Raw genomic sequence first — 21275 nt, 5'->3', positions numbered from 1 at the left:
TCAGATCTTCTTTTCTAGCCCTAATTTCTATGCCGACCTCCAGTATCATCTCATATTATCTATTTGACATCTTGAATTTGATGTTCTGAAATCTGCTTAAACTCAGTATGTCCAAGACTGAATTCATTCTCATTGCCCCGAATCCTTTCCTGTTTTGAACTTCTATTATTGTCAAGGGCACCACTATCTTTTCCAGTCTCCCAGGCTCACAACCTAGGTATCATCCTCAGCTCTTCGTTCCTTCATGCCCACAGCCAATCTTCTGCCAAGGCCTATTGATTTTTACCTTTGCAACATCTCTTGCACATACCACCTTCTCTCCTCTGACATTGCCACTCCCCTGGTGCAGGCCCTAATCCTTTCCTGCTTGGACTGTTACGGTGACCTACTGGCCAGTCTGCCTGCCTTAAGTCTCTTCACACTCTAGTCCATCCTTCATTCAAGTGTCAAAGTGCTGCTCTTATATTCCTTGCCTAAGCTTTCTCTTCTCTGAGATAGGCATCCCCGTTTTTTTAGTTGATCCTGGTGTGGCATCATCTCCTGTCCTCTTGGACAATTTCTAGCTTGTTGATTTTTTAAAAATGTGAACGCTGTGTGTTCCGACCTCATGTGGTCTAATTAGGATCGTTTTTGAGGGGACTTCTCATTCTGGTTCTTTGTTTTGTAAATATTGAAAGGAAAGGAAACAGTGGTTTATTTTTTCAGAGTAGTTTTTTGCATTGCCCGTTGGCTGCGCAGAGTCACACAGCTGTTCTTTGTTAGAGTCCGGATTGAATCAAGTCCTGGCTCTAAAGAGGAAAACTCCCTGTTTACTACGCCACACTGCGTATCAATTTTTACCCATAGAATAAACGATCTAGTATTTACACTCTTATAAACAAAGAATTATCAGAGGAGGGGAGGGGATATTATCTTTTGTAGTTTTTTGGAGTGAGACTAGTTAGCTAGAAATTAAAGGATTAAGTTAATGTAAATCATTGGCTTTCATTTTCTTGTGGTTAGGAAAGGGAGAAGGGAAAAGAAATGGTAAAGTAAAATTTTTATAGTATAATTTTTTATAAAATACTGCTTCTGTTTTATCCTTCAGGTAATATTACCAAAGCATGTCTAATCTTGAGAAGTATAGGAGAGTTAAAGCATAAACCAGGCATGGTGAGTTATAACTAACATATACAAGATGAGAAAAGGAAATGAAATAGGAGCTTATTGGAAACTGTCGCTTGTTTAGTTTATCTTGATGAAGAATTAACCCAGAGCATTTTAATTTCAGCTCAAGGCATTTTTATTTCTCGTGTAAGAGTAGAGCTAGATTACAGACATATATTGAGTGCTATAGCCAAATTCTTTATCTGAGTTGGGTTCAGTGGAGTAGTTTCTGATCTTCTGAAAATCCTTTTTAAAAAATCAAATGAAGGTGGTATAAAGTTATTGGGAGATGAGGTACAGGTTTAGGAGATTGAGTAGACTTAGAGAATTAGTGAAGCTCAGGCAAGTGGGGATTTAGGAATATTCTGTGATAGCTAATATATTTTTAAAATTGATTTTAAGAAGTATTTTTTTATCACCAACATTTTTTGATTATATTCATTTCTTATAACAAAGTTTTGTTGTTATTTTAAAAGATAAAGGAAAAAAAACCAGTTCAGTAAAATCATACTATACAAAATCTGGGGGGGAGAAATTGGACATTATCCATAGTAGTCTATACTCATAGACCCCACCTTGCTCTTCTACAAAGGGATTTGGGGTGAGGGGTCTTACATTTTTTTCTTTGGGGCCAAACTTGTTCTTTATATTTTGCAGCTTTTTATTTCATTAGTTTTGTGGTTGGTTTTTCCACTTATGTTGTTCTGATCATTGTGTATATGCTTTTCCTGTTTCTGTTTATTCTACTTTATATCATTTCATATAAGTCATATAAGCTTTTCTCTTTTTTTAAGTAAAAGGGAAGGTTTATTTACGTTTATAAGCAAGTTTCAAAAACAAAAGACAAACACATATACTGCTACTAATGTGATAAGTGTTTTCAGTATGCCAACAGTCCTTAATGCTATATGAATATTTCTTAAGATTAGGAAAATTAATACATCATTAAACTTGCATAATTAGACAAAAATGCCAAGACATCATAAAATTAACAGATTTAGACAAAACCAGAAAGGACTAAGGTTTTGTTGTATTTTGAATTAATTAAATTGGCCTAAAGTAACAAAAGTAACTTTCGTCATATAATTTATGTCCTGCATTAAATAATGTACTACATTTTGAACATAAAGTTGATTGGCAAGTTTTTCAAATTTTAAAAAATTGAAGTTATTTTCAGAATCATTACGTAGTATATTTATTTAAGAACCCAGTTAGGATAGAGGCTATCACTTCATTCGAACACCATTGCTGATGTGTTTTTTTGTTTTTTTTTTAGTTTTTAGTTTACAGCACTCAGTATTGCTGATGTTTTAACAAAGCATTAATGTTAACTGTTTGGCTATTGCTATTAGCAATTATCTACAATGTTTAACAAGGTAAATTGGAGACATGGCAGACATGCTTTTGTATTTATCATATGTTCATTGTTTCTTAAAGCACAGGTGACATTCCTTTACATTCATATACCACAGTTTGTTTAGCCATCCCCTATGTCGGTAGATACCTACTTTGTTTCCAGTGGTTTGCTATCATAAACAGTTTTCCTTTAACTATTTTGGCTTGTATAGAGCTTTTCTTTTTGTTATTGACCTTCTTGAAGTATATGTGTAGAAGTGGAATCTTTGAGTCAAAGGGTATAGACGTTTTGGTCACTTTATTTGCATAATTTGAAATTACTTTTCAGAATGGTTGTACCACTTCACAGCTTCACCCACAGTGCATTAGTATTACTTTGAAAGGTAAAATATTAATAGATAATTGATTATAGCAGGTTGAGCAATTGTTTTCAATAGGCTGCCTAAAAGCCACAAAGCTTCCTATGGGAAAAGAAATTCTTCACACTGTCTCAGCGTAGTAATGTCTAGCCTACCTGTGGTTCTTGGGAGTGATGTCAAGGCTCTCAAAGTACAACAAAATAACACAGACTTGGAGTCCTGGTTTTGAAGTATTTGTCCTCATTTATAAAACCATGGATCGAATTGTAATTTCTTCACAGCTAGAACATTTTAATGATAGTCGGTTTAAATATTTTGATTTGCTTATTACTCATGTGGGTTTAAATGGAATATTTATGTTGACCCTTATTTTTAAAATGTAAATGTACATTTGTGACAGTGCTACTGTAGGTAGATGTAAGAGGTTGTCATTAGATTATTTTAATATTTTATGAATTGGAAATGATTTTTGCAACTTGGTACCATATTTTAATCATCAAATTATAACTTTTACTTTGGAACAAAAGTGAGAATTTTTTTTCTATTTAATCTCACCGAGTAACAGAAGTGGGTTGTGTTATTTATTTGCACAGAAATATGCAGATTTCATTTGTTTAGGATAATAATTAAATTAATTTCTACAAAGTAACAATGGGGACTCACTCAGAAATAAAATTCAAATTTCAAAGCAGTCAAAAATTCTTGAAAATCAGAGGACTTTTCCAAATACTTTGAGAGCCTTTGGGAGCCATTTTCTCCATAGAAATTTGTTGTGAAATCTAACACTGGGTTGCTTTTATACTTTATAAGGAAAGACAGTTACATTCCTTGTAGCAAGGAATGTAATTATCAGCACACTGGAGACCTATGCTTGTAAGTAAACTGAAGAAACTTCTTGGATTCCCTGGAATCGGAGATTCCCTGGAACAACAGTAAACAATGAAACAGTTGGTAGCGCAGGAACGGTCCACCTCAAATCAAGATCATCTACTCCTGAGTAGACAAAATAAAAACAAATAAAATAATTTATTCTCTGAGAGATAGTCTTTAAGTGAGGCTGGTCCTTGGGTGGCAGGTATTAGATAGAGGGCTTTGTGCTCAAAACTTTCAGCTTTTCTACCATGGAAGCATAACAGTGACAATAATAACTCCCATTATCTTAATAGAGTTAGGAGGTTCACAAAACTCCTTCTTGGCATCCTTGTGAGGTGGGTATTACCCGTATAATCCCAATTTTACAAATAAGAAAAATGGTGCTCTGATAGGTTAAGTGATTTACCTTATCGCCACAGAGCTAGTAAATGTTAAGAGTTATAACTTCCTTTGTTCCTTAGAAGAATAGAATGATAAATATTTAAACAAATATTTTTACTTTCTTTTTATAAACACTTGAAGTCTTTTTTATTCTTCACAATTCTTTTGGGAAAAAAAGTTTAGTTAGCCATTATAAGAACATTATAATACACATGAGATAGTTACTGACAAAGAAGACAGGATATGTTGACTGTCATCTCCTTAATGTTTTTGGTTTTAGAAAAAAAGGTATAAAATTCCTGATGAATTTTACAGTATATTAATTTTAAAAATTTGACTGTGTATAGGTATCTGCATTAGTAACAATGTATAGTCATGAAGAAGATATTGATAGTGCCATTGAGGTCTTTTCTCAAGCTATCCAGTGGTACCAAAATCACCAGGTAAGTAAACTTAATTGGGAATTTTTTTGACTACAATAATTATAAACTTTAAATTGCATAATTTAAATAATTTTGGCTAGATGGTCTTTGAGATCCTTGCTAGCTCTAGATCTGTGAGCCTTTTTTTTTATTAACTTTATTTGAATTTCTCTTAAGTACAGGTAAAACTCCTCCCCTCCCCCAAATACTGGTACCTCCAAGTATTGGCACCATTCAAGAAGATTAAAAAATAACCTTTTTAATGATAATTTACTTATATACTGCCCTATCCTGCCCTTCTCTGGATTTAGTAATTAGCTTTTTTTATAAAATAAGGCTACTTCCATAAAAGCAAGTAACTCACTATAATGATGCCTTATGCAGTATTTGTAATGACTTTTTTAAAAAGCACAGTTAGATTCTGTAGACTGACCTTTGGGGATGTTTTCTGACAGCATATTTAGACTTCTTGTTATCTTCACCATTGTATTTTTAAATTCTGAATCAATTATGATAACAAAAACCCCAAAACAAAAATCAGATAAAGCAATGCAAATCTCATCTCTCCCCCCCCCCCCTCTCTCTCTCTTTTGGTGGGGGCAATTATCACATTGTATCCTTGAACCAAAGAAACCTAACAGTCAGTTGAAAAGACTGAAAGGAGAGACAGTGTGGCATAGTGAACAAAGAGCTGGCTTCGAAGTCAAGTAGGCTTTAGTCCAAGGCCCTCTTCTTATAGGGATATGCTTGTGGCCTTGGTCAAGTTGCTTAAACTGAGCACTTTTAGGCAATTCTTGAGGTCTATAAACCACAGATCCTTGTTGGTAAATGTTTTAATCAGGAGGCCCAGGAGAAAAATGTATAATCAGTATAGTTATGTGGAAACAATACTAGTGCAGTGCCATGCTGTGAAAGGTCAATCACTAACAAGGTAGAGGATTTATTATTTTTTCTTTCTTGTTTCTTTTAAAATATATGACATATGGAGGGTAAATTATTAGAGTCAGGGGAAGGCCATAGCATTTGCAGTTATGTCCCTCAAGTAGAAGTCCTGAGAAAGAGAAACATTGATACTACATCATTGCTTCAAACAGTCAGGGAAGCTTATTAGGGAAAATTCTCACTTTGTCACTATTGAATGAGTCGTGACTGTCCACAGACTGCTTTTCTATTTGAGTCATAGTTCATTTCACAGATTGTATAGATACTACTAATTCATTATATCAAAAGGTCTGTTATAGTCTCCCCATTGTTGTAGTTGCTATGACCAGAATATAGTCTCCTGTTGGCCAGTCTTCTAGGTACAAGCCTTTTCAAGTTCAGTTAGATTGGCATGAACACAATCTGTTGCCAGGTCTGTACTTGAAACCTTTACAAACTTTTCCCCTAAAGGAGGTATCAGATAGGACTTCAGTGGAAGTTCAGATAAATATATACTGAATAATAAACACTGCAGATGGAGACCATGTTGCCCTCTAAAAAATGTTCAACAGTTCTGCCAGTAATGTTCTGGTTATTTTCAATAACATATTTTAATACTAGCTGTCCTCAATTTATAAACTATTAAAAACACCCATTATTTAGGAATGGAACATTTCCCTTCAGTTAGGGAAACCTGGGACCCCTTGACTTACCACTACTGGGTCCTTGTAGGCCTTCTTTACCCTCATAGGCAGCTAGCTAGGTGGCACAGAGGATAGAACCTTGGGCCTGGGGTGAGGAAGATCTGAATTCAGATGTGGCCTTAGTACACTCAACTAGTTGTGTCACCCTCAGCAAGTCACTTTGCTTCTGTTTACCTCAGTTTCTTTAGCTGTAAATAGGGGATAACTCCCCAGGATTGTTGTGAGGATCAAATAAGATAATATTTGTAAAATGCTTGACACAGTACTTTGGCACATAACAGGTGCTTAATAAATGCACATTTCCTTCCCTTTTCCAAAGGCCAGTAACAGAGAGATAAGAGTCTCTGCTCCAAGGGTTTAGCCCTGACAATAGAATTGGAATGAGTTTATAATTAAAAATAATAGAGGTAACGGTTACTTTCTGCAGTATTGTTAGTAATACGCTTCACCTACATGATCCTTTAATATCTGTATGCAGTGGAGGGGTTATTCTGGGAATCTGACCTGTTTGTAACTATTTTTAGGGGAAAATGGACCCAATTTCAAACACTATCTCAAAAAATGAATGTAATACAACTTCCTTTTAAATTGGATATCATTGTTTTGGTTAGCTCATAATTTGATTTTTGCCCCCTTTTCAATGTTCTTCAAATAGCTGTGGCAGTCAGTAAAAGCGAAAATGAAGGAATTAATGAAGAAGCCAATTTTTGTGGTCTAAATAGTTGTCACTTCAGTGACACTTGTTAAATATATTTTGCCTAAAACTTTCCTTTTTTAATGAACCTGCAGCCAAAGTCTTCTGTTCATTTATCCTTGATAAGAGAAGCTGCCAACTTCAAACTCAAATATGGGAGGAAGAAGGACGCAATTAGTGACCTGGAGCAACTATGGAAGTAAACTTTTATGGGTGCAAGGGTGGACATCTTAATTGCTTTGTCATCATTCTATGTCCATGGGCTTTTGCTGTTTTTGTTTTTGCTTTTTTGGTTTTTTTTGGGTTTTTTTGCCTTCATCATCTGACACATAGGCTCTTGATAAATGCTTGTTGACTAGTTCATATGTTTGGAATTTTTGTGCTTAACTTTTTTCATTTTTCCCTCAGGCAAAATCCAAAAGATGTCCACACTTTGGCACAGCTTATCTCTGCTTATTCACTGGTAGATCCTGAAAAGGCAAAAGTGTATCTTTTTTTCTGGACAGATCCAAATCCATACCCCTGATAAAATCCCTTACTTTCAATTCATCTTTAAGATTGGTGGATGTTTTAGATGTTTTAGAATGGTGTGTTCATTAAGCCATGCTGTTAGGATGCCTTTCTCCCATGCCATTTGTCAAGATAATGTGGTACATAAATATATCTGACAATTTAGCTTGCTGATGTTATTACATTCTTTAAATTTTTATTCTCTTTGGGATTTAAGGACTTTGTTTGCTAATGCTGAAAAATGAGACTGTCTTATGAATAGTGCATATGTTCATTTTGTCTTCCTGAACTTTTACTGTGTCACAGTCTTAGTAAACACTTGCCCTCATCAGACAGTATGTCCCTGAAAGTAGATGTAGAAGCACTTGAAAATTCCCATGGGGCTACATACATTCGGAAGAAAGGCGGGAAGCTTACTGGCGAGAACCCACTGAAAGAACAAGGGTAATGATTTTCATTGTTAATCTTAACAAAGACCTTTGGAAAAACACCAGCAAATAACAAGATGAAGAATGGCTATATTTTATATAAAAATCATGTTGGGGTAAAAAGGGAACTAGTTAGATGATCTTTATGGGAAGGAAAAATGTTTTTCTTTTTCATCAATTTGCAGGTATTGATAATTAATCAAAATAGCTACTTATTTTGCAGCCTTGACCATACCATTAATAATATAAAAAGTATAGTTTGAAGTTCATTTGGAAATTTTTTATTCTTTCAGTTTTCCTTGGAACCTCAAAATGTTTTCCTTCACTTAAAAAGTGCAATCATTGACATCAAGCATTTTCTTTATTTTTTTCTCTCCTTTTAATTGTCAGAGGGACCACAATTTTACAGTCTAATCAAGATCCCTAAAATATCATTAGTTAAGTTCAGTTCACATTTTGTTCGGGTTTTTCTATTGCTTCCTTTTTCATAGTTCACTGTTTAATTTAATATATATTTCTTTGATTAAATTTGGGGTGAAACATAGAATTTTTAAAATATGTTCACTTTCTAATACCTTGGTCCCCCCTCCCATCTCACCATTCCAATTTAAAAATCTGTTTTATGTATAATAGCTTTTAAGCTTTGGTATAACTTGCAGTCTAAATGTTTCATTAAGGCATGTGTAGGGATTGTAGTGCCTTAGCCTCAGCCTGGTATAGTAGAAAGAATGTTGGATTTGGTATCAGAACTGGGTTTGAATTTCTGGTAAGCTTTTTACTATCTAAGTTTCCTGGACCTCAGTTTTCTTACCTGTAAATGAGGGAGTTGGCCTAAATGATTTCTGAGATTTCTTTTTCACTCTAAATCTATGGTCCTGTAATATTTTGTCTTTGTGTTTAATTTTGGAATGAAAGACCTGGGTCAAAATCAAAGCAGATTGCTTCTTCCATTTTCTAGTTTCACTGGATAAGGTTTTGGAGAGATTCATTAAGTTGATAAAATGAATTTCTGGCAGAAAATAACCTTTAATGTAATAGAAGGTACCTTGGGCTGGGGGTTAAGAGAGCTAGCTTTTAGTTCCTTCTCTGGCAGTAACTAGCCCTATGACTTCAAACACGTCATTTAATTTCCTTTTGGTCTGTTTTCTCATGCCAACTATGAGGGGATTGGGCTAGATGATCTTTTAGGTTCATTTCAACTCTGATAACTATACTCTACTGCTTGTACAAAAAATGTCCTTTGTGGAGATTTAGATCTGACGTGGTCATTTAGTTTTGTCATCTGTTTAACTGGTCTTTACTAGCTTTTCAGGTTGGTTTTGAAATGTCTACTTAACTTGCTTCGCCCCCCAAAATAGGCTGTAATAAAAGTGTTTAGTTTCTTTTTCTGCATTTTTGTCAGGTGTAGAATAGCAAGTTACATAGTGGGAAAAAGCTCTGGATTTAGAATCAGAGAACTTGGGTTCAAATTCAGATCCTGACCTTAAACATGTTGCTTAACGTCTCAGAGTCTTAGTTTCTTTGTATGTAAATTAAGGTGCTAGATTCAGCTGTGTCAAACCTTCTTAGCCTATTGGTACTCTGTTTTTGGTTTTGTCTCTAAAGATTTTAATTTTGTTAATTGTGTGTGAGATTGTGTGAGAAATACTTCCTAAATAAAAATATTTCTCAATGGCCATTTCTTCTGTTCTCTACAGTTCCTGTACCACGCATGTAAATATTGATGATTTTGTGTAGTTATTTTCTTCATTAGATTGTAAGTTTTAGAGGGGAGGCTCCGTAGTTTATGTTCTCCATTTTCTAAATATCTTGCAAACAGTAAATGCTCCATAAATATTTGATGTTTTCATTATTTTTCTAGGCAAGGAGACATAAAGAAAAAGAAGAAAAAAAAGAAAGGTAAATTCATTTTACATATTCCAATGAATTACCATTGGATGAAACTAAGTTTTCTTTCATTTTTTAGTGAAATCCTCTGGAAGAAACATAGTTTTCATTTTATTTCCTTGTAGGTAGAATTGTGTTTTTCAGATACTGACCATTGTTTCACCATCCAAGTTTGCTCTACAAGATTCATAGATACTAGTCTTATGTTTTTTGTGTAGAAATAAGTATTCTTCAGATTATGGGTGAAAGTTGTGGTCTGGCTTAACTGACTTTGACTGAACTTAGTTCCAGATGCATTGTTATGTGAGGCACTTACTCTTACTCCTTCCGCATAGTAAGTACAGATTGCAAAAAGAACCTTGCTTTTCACACTGCTGTTACACTACATGTATTTAAAGCTCTGGTGGCAGTAGTATATTTCCTTATATGTGTATATATCAAGAGAGAAATAAATGTGAGACTCAGAAAGCTTATCACTTGAGAAGACTCACTGAATAGTGATTCCTTTAACCAGGTTTTTTAAATTAGAAAATATTCCCAAGCTAAATTTTTTTTTACAAAGATCAAATTCATTGAATTTTAGAGTTGGAAGGGACTTTATCAGTTATTTAATCCAGCTTGTACATGAAAAGTGTCCTATGTATAGCTCTAATCTATACTATACATACATGTGCACACGCACACACACACACACACACACACACACATCTAATCTCTGCTTCTAAGATCCTCAGGTCTCCTGTAGCAACTCATTCCACTTAATTGTTAGGAAATATTTCCTGATGTCAAGACAAAATTTTTCTCTTTGTATCTTCTATTCACTGAACCTGGTTTTGCCCTCTGGAATCAGTCAGAACTAACATGATCCCTTTTCCTCATAATACCACTTTACTTGTTTGAATAAAACTGCCATGTCTCCCCTGAAGTTTTCTCTTACCCTGACAATCCCAGGTCTTTCAATCTATTCTTCTATGATAGACTCAGGGTTCTTCACCATTCTAGTTGTCCTCCTTGGGATGCTATCCAGTCAATCAGTGTCCTTCCTAAACCATGGTATGCAAAACTGGACGTCATACTTAAGATATGGTCTGATCAGGGCAAAGTATTGGGAAAACTTGCCTCCATTTTTAAAATGATGAATGCATGTGAAAACATGCAAAACATTTTCATCTTAGTTATATTGCAAAAAAAAAAAGGGAAGTGGGAAAATTATACTTCAGTTAGCACTCAAAATTCATCAGTTTTCTCTCTGGAGGTGGATAGTATTTTTTCATCATGAGTCCTTTGGAATTGTCATGGATCACTGTATTGATCAGAGTAGCCAGTAACAGTTGATCATCACTACAGCATTGCTCTTACTGTGCACAGTAACCTCTCATTACTTACTTCACTTTACATCAGTTCATACAAGTCTTACCGTGTTTCTTTCTGAAACCACTCCACTTGTCATTTCTTATATCACACTAGTATTCCATTACGATCATATGCCACAACTTGTTCAGCCATTCCCCAATTGAAGAGCATCCTCTCAATTTCCAATTCTTTGCTACCACAAAAAGAGTTGCTGTAAATATTTTTGTACATCTAGGTCCTTTTCTTTTTCCTTTCATCTCTTTGGGGTACAGACTTAGTAGTGGGATGGATCAAAGAGTGTGCACATTTTTACATATAGAACTTTAGGCATAGCTCCAGATTGTTCTCCAAAATGATTAGACCAGTTCACTACTCGACCAGTAGTTCATTAACAGACCTATTTTCAGTCAACTCCGACATTTGTCATTTCCGATAGATGTGAGGTGGTACCTCAGAGTTGTTTTAATTTGCCTTTCTCTAATCAACGATTTAGAGCATTTTTTTGTATGACTATAGATAGTTGATTTCTTTGTTTGAAAATTACCTGTTCATATCCTTTGATCATTTCTTAATTGGGGAATGACTTGTATTCTTATAAATTTGACTTAATTCTCTATATATTGAAATGAGACCTTCATCAGAGAATGTTGGTATAGAAATTTTCCCCCAGGTTCCTGCTTTCCTTCTAATCTTGACTGGATTGTTTTTGTGTGTGTCAGACCTTTTAAATTTAATATAATCAAAATTATCCATTTTATATCCTCTTAATGTTTTCTCTCTCCTGTTTGGTCATAAATTCTTCCCTTATTCATAGATCTGAAGGGTAAAATTTTCTATCCTCCCTTAATTTGCTAATGATATAACTCATTATATCTAAAGCATATACCCATTTTGACCTTATCTTGTAATATGGTACAAGATGTTGGTCTATACCTATTTTCTGCTAAACTGCTTTCCATTTTCCCTAGCAGTTTTTGTCAAATAGTGAGTTCTTATCCCCAGAACTTAAATCTTTGGGTTTATCAAACTTTAGATTACTATGGTCGCTTATTTCTGTGTATTGTGTACTTAATCTGTTCCATTGATCCACTCCTCTATTTCTTAGCCAATACCAGAATGTTTTGTGATTACCTGTAAAACAGTTTGAGATCTGATACTGCTAGACCACTTTCCTTGACATTCTTTTTATTGATTCCCTTGATATTCTTGACCTTTTATTCTTCCAGATGATTTTGTTGTTATTTTTCCTAGCTCTGTAAATTGTTGGTGTTTAATTGGAGTTTTTTTATTTTTTCTTTTTCTGTTTTTTTTTTAATTGAATGCCTAATTGATTGAACTGCTTTTTCTCTCTTGATGTGTTTAAAGCATCCCATAAATTTTGGTATGTTGTTTCATTGTTGTCATTCTCTTCAATGAAGTTGTTATTTCTGTGATTTCTTCTTTAACCCATTCGTTCTTTAATATTAGATTCTTTAGTTTCCAATTAATTTTTAATCTATGTTTCTATGGCCCTTTACTGAATGTAATTTTTATGGCATTGTCACCTGAAAAGGGTGCATTTAATATTTCTGCTTTTCTGCATTTGTGAGGTTTTTATGGCCTAATCCATCGTCACTTTTTGTGAAGGTGGCTTGTACAGCAAGAAAAAGGTACTACTTTTTGTTCCCATTCCATTTTCTCCAGAGACCTATCATATCTAGTTTTTCTAAAATTCTGTTTATTTCCTTAACTTCTTGTTTATTTTATAGTTAGATTTATCTGGTTCTGAGAGGGGAAAGTTGAAGATGCCTACTAGAATAATTTTGCTGTCTATTTCCTCCTGAAACTCATTTAACTTTTCCTTTAGGAATTTGAATGCTATGCCATTTGGTACATATATGTTCAGTATTAAAATTACTTCATTGTCTTTGTAACATATTTTAGCAAAATGTTTCCCTGCTTATCTCTTTTAATTTGGTCTATTTTTGCTGGAGATTCTGCTCCAGCCTCTTATTTTTATTCTGTGTGTTTGTTCCAATTGTGTTTTTTTGTAAACGATATATTGTTGGATTCTGGTTTTTAATCTGTTTTGCTCTCCACTTCCATTTTATGGGTGAGTTCATCCCATTCACAGTTATTATTAATGTGTATTTGCCTCTTTCTTTTTTACCCCTATTTATCCTTCTCTCTCTCCTTTTTACCTTGTCCCTCCTCAAAAGTCTGTTTTGCTTCTGACTGCTGCCTCCCTTAATCTGCCCTATCTTCTACCAGCCTTCTATCACCCTTTTGCTCCTACTTACCTATAGGATAAGATAGGTTTCTATACCCAGTTAAGTCTGTATGTTATTCCTTTTTTTGAGCCAGCTCCTGTGAGAGTAAGGTTCAAGCATTGTCCACCACCCTCTCCTCCATTTTCTCTACTGTAAAAGCTGTTCGTTGCATGCCTCTTTTATATGTGAGATAACTGTCCTATTCTTCTTCTCCCCTCTTCTCTCAGTGCATTCCTCTGACTCATTATATTTTTTTGGATATCATCCCATTATAATCAACTCATTCCCCTGCTCTCTGTCTATGTTGATTTCTTCTGACTGGCCTAATAATTATAAAGTTCTTAGGAGTTACAAGCATCGTCTTCCCATATAGGAATGTAAACATTTTAATCTTATTGAACCCCTTATGATTTCCCTTTCATGTTTACCTTTTTATGCTTCTATTGAGTCTTGTATTTGAAAGTCGTATTTTCTATTCAGTTTTAATCTTCGTAAGGAATTCTTGGAAGTCCTCTATTTCATTAAAGTCTTCATTTTACCCCCTGAAGGATTATACTCAGTTTTTCTGTGTAGGTTATTCTTGGTTATAATCCTAGCTCCTTTGCTTTCCAGAATATCATTCCAAGCCCTCCGATTCTTTTTTTTGAGAGTTTTTATTTTTAATTTACAACACTTGGTTCTACATAATTTTGAGTACCAGGTTTTCTCTCCCCCTCCCCCCCCCGAGATGGAATGGAATCCAATATATCTTCTATGTATGACACACTAGTCAAGTTGTGAAGAATTATTATGACCAATGGAATGAATTGTGAGAAAGAGGAAACAGAACCAAAAAAACCCCAAAAACAAAAGAGAAAAAAAAGGTGGGGGGGAAAAGGCGAGCATAAAGTGTGCCTCAATCTGCATTCAGACTCCATAGTTCTTTCTCTGGATGTAGATAGCATTCTCCATTGTGAGTCCTTTGGAGTTGTCTTTGCGCGTTGTATTGCTGAGAAGAGCAAAGTCTATCAGGGTTAGTTGTCACAGAATCCATATATCTGTGGTTGTGTATGATGTTCTCCTGGCTCTGCTCCACTCACTCAGCATTATATCGTGTAGATTTTTCCAGGTTGTTATGAAGTCTGTATCATCCCCATTTCTTACAGCACAATAGTATTCCATTACCTTCATATACCACAACTTGTTCAGCCATTCCCCAGTTGATGGGCATCCCCTTGATTTCCAGTTCTTTGCTACTACAAAAAGAGCTGCTATGAGTATTTTTGTACATATGGGTCCTTTTCCCACTTGTGTGATCTCTTTGGGATACAACTCTAGAAGTGGTATGAACATTTTTATAGCCCCTTGGGCATAGTTCCAAATTGCTCTCCAGAATGACTGGATCAGTTCACAACTCCACCAGCAATGTAACAATGTTCCAATTTTCCCTCTGATTCATTAATGTAGCTGCTAAATCTTATGTTAGACTGGTTCCATGATATTTAAATTTTCTTTCTGGCTGCTTGCAATATTTTCTCCTTGACCCGGGAGCTCTGGAATTTGGCTGTAATATTCCTAGGAGTTTTCATTTTGGGATCTCTTTCAGGAGGTGATTGGTAGATTGTTTCAATTTCTATTTACCTTCTGGTTCTAGGGTATCAGGGTAGTTTTCCTTGATAACTTCTTAAACTCTAATGTCTAGGCTCTTTTTTTATCATGGCATTCAGGTGGTCTAATAATTCTTAAATTATTTCTATCACTTGGCCACAGCAACCCATGAAGGCTTAAAGGATAGAGGGCTTTGGAAATATATTAGTAGAAGGAGTTTGCAAATGGTGAAATTGTGGATCCTTGAAATATGAAATTCCTGTCAGAAATAAGGAGACATCCAACTCCTAAAATAATTCTAAGATGGTTTGCTGACCATCTCCGTTCAAGAGAAGATGGGGAAAGAATTAGTAATTTAGTTTTTGCCAAATGTTATTCTTACTACAGTCTTGGGCATGTTGAAGTACAATAAATAATTGCTAGGACCCTGGAGATAGCAAGACAAAATGAAAAACAGTTCTTACTTTCATGGAGTTCCTATCTCCGTGATTCTAAGACTGTTTTGCCGGGAACATTTGCACAGATAAGTTAGTATATGGTAGTTTGAGGGGAGATCAGGAAATACCTCCTCTAGGAGGTAGCACCTGAGCCTGGAAAGGAGCAAAGACTTCTAGACGAAGATAAGAGAGTACAATCTTGGCACATTGGACAGCTTATTCACAGACATCAAGGTAGGAGCTGGAATGGTGAATTTGAGGAATATCAAATAGGCTAGTTTGACTGGAATGTTGGAATATATGAAGGAGAATCATATGAATTTGTCTGGCAAAGTAAATTGGAGCCAAATTGATTTGTAAATACCTACTTGACAAGTTTCTATTTTATCTTAGAGACAGTAGTATAAAAGCAGATATGATGGTCTGATGGCAATAGGTACCAGTAAACCCAAATATTTAGAGTTCTAGATCTCTTGATAATTTTCCAGCTTTTACTCAAATTAATCATTCTTACATCTTGATTTTTGTTTTTTCAGTTTTGGTTCAGTTTTCAGAACAAAATCATAATGTGTATATACTCTTTCATTATTTTCTTTAAACAGGAAAACTACCCAAGAATTATGATCCTAAAGTCACCCCAGATCCCGAGCGGTGGCTTCCAATGCGAGAACGTTCCTACTACAGGGGAAGAAAGAAGGGTAAAAAGAAGGATTTGATAGGGAAAGGGACACAGGGAACAGCCTCAGCAGCTTCATCTGAATTGTAAGTGATGACTATTTGCACAGGGCTGTCAGTCTCTCAAAGGACTTACTATTTTACTGCTTGAAGGGCATTAAAGCCTTGTATCAGTAGTCTTCAAACATTTTCAATCACAAGCCCGCCCCTGTTGGTTAAAAAAAAAAAAATGAACACACCCCACCCAATATGTGGATAATTACTTATTTCTAAGTTATAAAAATGCCCTTTTGTACTAATTACATGAATTATAAAACTTACACAGAAATATAAAATTATAAAGGGTAAGAGAAAGATGAAGAAAATATTTGATCTTTGAGTTAATATAGGGAGCCAATAGAATTTATTGAGTGATTTTAACATTGTCAGATTCGTGTTTAGGAAGCTCATTTTGGCTGTTGTGTGCACAGTGGCTAAGAGAGGAGAGAGATTGGAGGTGAAAAAAGGCTATTTCAGTATCGAGTCTAGAGGTGATGAGGCCCAGGCAGAGAGAGGAGGAGAGGGATGCCAAAGATGTAGTGGAGGTAAACTTGACAAGATACGGCAACTGGAGTTACGGAGAATAACTCAGAATTAGTGAACCTGGGTCTGGGTGGCTGTAAGGATGGTAGTATCCTCAATACTGGTGGGGAAGTTCAAAAGAGAAATGGGAGAAAAGATTATGTAGCAAGATCTATAGTAAAAATCACAACATCCATACCTGTTCCTCCAGTGTGATTAAGTCTGTGTCAAAAGAAAAGGAGGGAAGTGGGGCTTTTACCAGTCCTTGCCACAGAATGGTTAGCCTGCCCTCTGAGAGCTACTTGCTACAGCCAGAGGTGATCTGAGAGGCAGATCTCTGGATAACAAGGAAAATTTTCCTAGAGGGGGCTTTCCCAGTGGTACTCTTATATCTGAATCTTTAGGGAAGCAGTTAGGTTAAAACTGCCCTGAATGGCCCAAAGGAACTCTGAAGGGGGAAGCTTGGGACATTACACAGCAGAGGTAGGAGGTGGGGAGGGGTAAGAGCTGGAGACAGGTCCCATGTCTAGATCCTGCAGAAATGATTAGGTGCAGCCTCCTTTCCCCCTCTTCAATTAGTTGAGCCCTTTGGGGTCAGGCCTCCAGCCCCCATTTTGGCGACCACTGCCATATAGCGTTTACCACTTAATTATTTCATTTGCATTGTCACATTTGATCTTCTTAAGAACTCTGTGAGGTGGGTGAGTAGTTCTCAGAGACACTAATCAGAATTTAATCTGGTGTGCTTTGAATTGAATGGAGCATACATACCCTTGCAGTTACATGTGCCTACAGGAGAGTCTGCTGTGGTATGTTGGTATATTCCTCACAGTGAGCAAAAAAATTTTGAGAACCACTGCTATGGTCTACATAATGTTAGCGTTCCTTATGTTTTACTGATGAAGAAACTGAATCTCAAAGAGCTTGTGGCTTACTCAGGGTCGCATTGCTACTAAGTGACAGAGAAAGGAGTGTTCCCAAAGCTCTCTACTTTCCAGGGCGTGACCAATCTACTTCCACTGCACAAGCAGGACCACCACTACTCGCTTCATAAATTTAGGAAGCCTGGTTCTGTATGATGCCTATTCTTAAATTTGACTGTCCTGCCAATTTCCTCATCACTGAAGTGACTGATAAGGAAAGAAACTTGAAAAACTTAAGAGACTAGAGCACTCTTGCACTTTTAGGAACTTTACAGTTTCACATAGTTTTGTTGACCATTAATATCAGCCTCCTGATTAATCCATCAGTTACTGTATGTGAATATTCTTTGTATATATCATGTTCTCCAAATTAAGGTAATCCTTATACTTGAAGGAAAAGCTGTTTTCTTTATTTCACAGAGAAATGGGAAGCCCTTATTTTGAGAGAGAGGGAGAGAAGAATATTTTGTTTAGTTGAAGGGAAGAAAAATAAGGTTCTGGCTTGGTTGTCGTGTATACTCAGTAGACTTACGGTTTTATCTCCGTGGGTATTTCCTCCAAAGATAAATGTTGCAACCCTACATACCAGCCCATTCTGTGAGACTCTTGTTCATGTCTTTCTATAAGTATGCCACAGAGGGTACACTTAATGGGTTAGATAAAAAAAATTCACTTGTTCTTGATATAATAAATTTAGATAAATGTAAATAATGGCCATATTTAGAGTTATCAGTTTACTACTTAATGACATTTTAAAAGAAGTGCGCATTATTTAGGGAAAGTAAGGTTCCAGGAATATACTTTTTATTTGCTTTCTGTGTTGAATAAATTAATAAGCCTTATCTAATTTGGCCTATTTCAGGGATGCTAGTAAAACTGTGTCCAGCCCACCCACTTCCCCCCGGCCTGGGAGTGCTGCTGCAGTATCTGCCTCTACAAGTAATATAATACCCCCAAGACACCAGAAGCCTGCAGGGGCTCCTGCCACAAAGAAGAAACAGCAACAGAAAAAGAAGAAAGGTGGAAAAGGAGGCTGGTGATTTGGACTTTCATGTCACAGTCTATTTTTTTTAACTCTTTCCACTGTAAGGAACCAGGAACATAATAAAGGTCAAACAGCACCATGCACAGGGCTTTTTTATTCCCCTCTTAAATTAATGTTCTGTTTAGTTTTCTGTGCTCTCTGCATCCAGGAGTCACAAATGTCATGCTGTTCAGCTCCATGCCAGCTTAACTCTCGGGCTCCTCATGTCATATACCTTTGTGTAGAGTTAGAGGACTTGGAGCAGTTGAGTATTTGCCCACTGTAACCATCTGCTGGCCCCTGTTCTTTGTGGGCTCCCCTGGCCTTTCCCAGCTTCCCAAATAAGGCGTGTTCTCCAGGTTCTTTCTAGCTTATGTTAAAACTGGAACCTTCTTACATTAGTTTCAACCTACTCTGAAGACCCACTTGTTGCATTCACCTTCCACATATTAAAGCATGATTACCTAGGCATAATGAGGCTGCAGATGGAATTCTTCAGGCACACTAGCAACCTGCTTGGAAGCATCACTCTATGAAAGGGGACCTGGACCTTCCCTGGCTTCACAGCTAAGTGGTTAACCAGCAGGGCATTTTTTTTTAGTTTAATTGTTTTCAGTAATTGTAGTCACTTACTTCTTGTTATATAAAGTTGGACTGGGTGGTTCACACTACATTATTATTTTTATGAATATGCAGCCTTTCTGTGTCTCAGAATTTAGCAACATACTGTATTGACCTAGCACACTCAGCTCAAGAAAGAAAATGGCCATTATCAGTATGGTGAGCAGTTTATTCCAGCATCTAGTGCTCTGGCAAAGGAATTGTTATCATCCTGTCTCACACACAAAAAAGAGGATATTCCCAACCAGATACATGGGCATTTTCTTATACCATAAAACTTGGTGAGAGGTAATTCACACAGCAGTTCAGTATTATTAGCAGGTCAGTGTTGAGACCTAAGAAGGAATCATATACCTGTGATAGGTGCTATCCTTCAAACAAGCAGCTACAACTTTCTAGTTGTGGGTTTCTAACACTCCTATCCCCCACAAATTAATGAAGTATTCTCTTCCTCAGCTCGCTGTTTAAAAGTATCGCCTATGCCTTTCCCTCAGAAGCCACTGTGTCTAAACAGAATGTTTTTTTCTTGTTGAACTGTTTAGCTCTGTGTGCATAAGGATGCTGCTTTTTTGTTACTAGTCATTTGATGCTTCTCAAAACTAAAGTCCTACAAACATTTGCCTTATGATTACATTACTTCATCCTTGTTAATAAAATACTGCTAGACTTTAAGTCCCAACATTGCTACCAAAACTTCCTCAGCAGAGTTTTCAGGATTTTTCCTTGTTGCTGGGTGAAGCAGGGAAAACTTCCTGGCATTTCCTCTTTTTGAATCTTAAAACAGGAAGGATTGATTGTGATGTACATGTGACGCACATCTTGAACTCAGCCAGAATGATGATATTTTTGGTATGAGTGACAAAAGTTAATTTCTTCTGAGTATATCATATATATTACAGAAATAATTACTAGCAAATGTATGTGCCAGGCCTATTTGTAGTTCTCTGGAAAAGGATAATCATTTGTTAGCTTAAGTAAGCCATAAAATCTTGGTAAAAACACTTTCTGTGAAAATTTTGACCAAGGTATATTTCACACATATTGGTGAAAATTCAGGCAAACTTCTTAGTTGTTATTCTTGCTGGACATACTAATGCCTGTCATAAGCAGACCTCAGTTTAAACAAATGATTATAATTGACTGTAGAAATGTGAATAGGACTCTAATTAATTTTGCTAATAATTGTACCCTGTTGTGGACAGGGATTTTGCCAGTCACATATTTTGTATAAATTTGTGTGTGGATCTTTCCATTCACTGTGACATTTTAAAATAAAACATTCTAGCAGTGAATGTGGATGAAAGTGTCCTGGGTGTCAGGATTTCTGTGGGAGGCTTATGTACATTGAAAGTTGAGTACCCTTTATTTCGTTCCATGGAGGATGAATTGTTTTCAAAGTGTCATTTCCTTTCACCCACCAAAATCTTAAGTATAGACGTGATATTCTGAGAGAAGCCAGAGTTTATTAAAAATTCACCATGAAATTTTAGTCCATTGTAGCCTTTAGAAATATGCATGTAGGCCCATCCCTTTTAACAAAGGTAGTTTGGGGACAGACCCATGGTGTAACGAAAAGAGCAACTGGAATTGAAGTCATGAGTACCGAGTTCTAAATGGAGCTCTCCCTCCATAGCTGTGTGACCTCAGAGCCTGTTTCCTCATCTGTGAAATGGGGATCAAAATGCTTGCACTACCCACCTCACAGGGTTGTTGTGAGGATCAAATGAGAAAATGAATGTAAAGTACTTTGTAAACTGTATAAGGCTATATAAAATGCTGGTTATTATAATTGACAAAGTGGTGGTTAATAAACATTCATAAAGGAGGGGTGAATTTTTTGGCCAGTCTTAGAATTTATTCTATAAATCAGTGATTTTTAGTAACTGGTATGTAGGACGTTTGCTCAGTTAACCTCAGTTAACGAGCTAGTTAAGACTAGCTCGTTAACCTTTCTGGCACCATCTGTATTCACCGACTGACCGATTCAACATCCTACTGGAATTTAAACTTGTAACCTAAGGGATGAGAATTCTGGGTAAGGAAAGGATAAAGCTTGAATCTGATGGCAGAAAGGCTGATGTGCTTTGTAGTTAAGCCATTAGGCAGGATTAGAGATAAGAGTTAGACCACTCATCTAGATTGGCACTGTACAGGAAGGGTGTTT

The 21275-nt window shown here is 36.0% G+C and overlaps 1 protein-coding gene across 1 annotated transcript in view; it reads left to right on the top strand.

Moving 5' to 3' along the window:
- Positions 1-20944, top strand: part of SRP72 (signal recognition particle 72) — a 38423-nt gene extending 17479 nt beyond the window's left edge. Inside the window, exons 12-19 of the mRNA XM_036763008.1 lie at positions 1088-1152; positions 4463-4558; positions 6952-7055; positions 7265-7342; positions 7673-7810; positions 9656-9693; positions 15910-16069; positions 18329-20944. Of these exons, the coding sequence (XP_036618903.1) occupies positions 1088-1152; positions 4463-4558; positions 6952-7055; positions 7265-7342; positions 7673-7810; positions 9656-9693; positions 15910-16069; positions 18329-18506 (857 nt within the window). The 3' untranslated portion in view covers positions 18507-20944. The remainder of the gene's footprint in view (positions 1-1087; positions 1153-4462; positions 4559-6951; positions 7056-7264; positions 7343-7672; positions 7811-9655; positions 9694-15909; positions 16070-18328) is intronic.
- The last annotated feature ends 331 nt before the right edge of the window (positions 20945-21275 follow it).

Source organism: Trichosurus vulpecula, chromosome 6, assembly GCF_011100635.1.
Source record: "Trichosurus vulpecula isolate mTriVul1 chromosome 6, mTriVul1.pri, whole genome shotgun sequence".
NCBI classification, from domain to species: Eukaryota; Metazoa; Chordata; class Mammalia; order Diprotodontia; family Phalangeridae; genus Trichosurus; species Trichosurus vulpecula.
The sequence above is the reverse complement of the archived record's forward strand: the minus strand, read 5'-3'. Positions and strand labels throughout refer to the sequence as shown.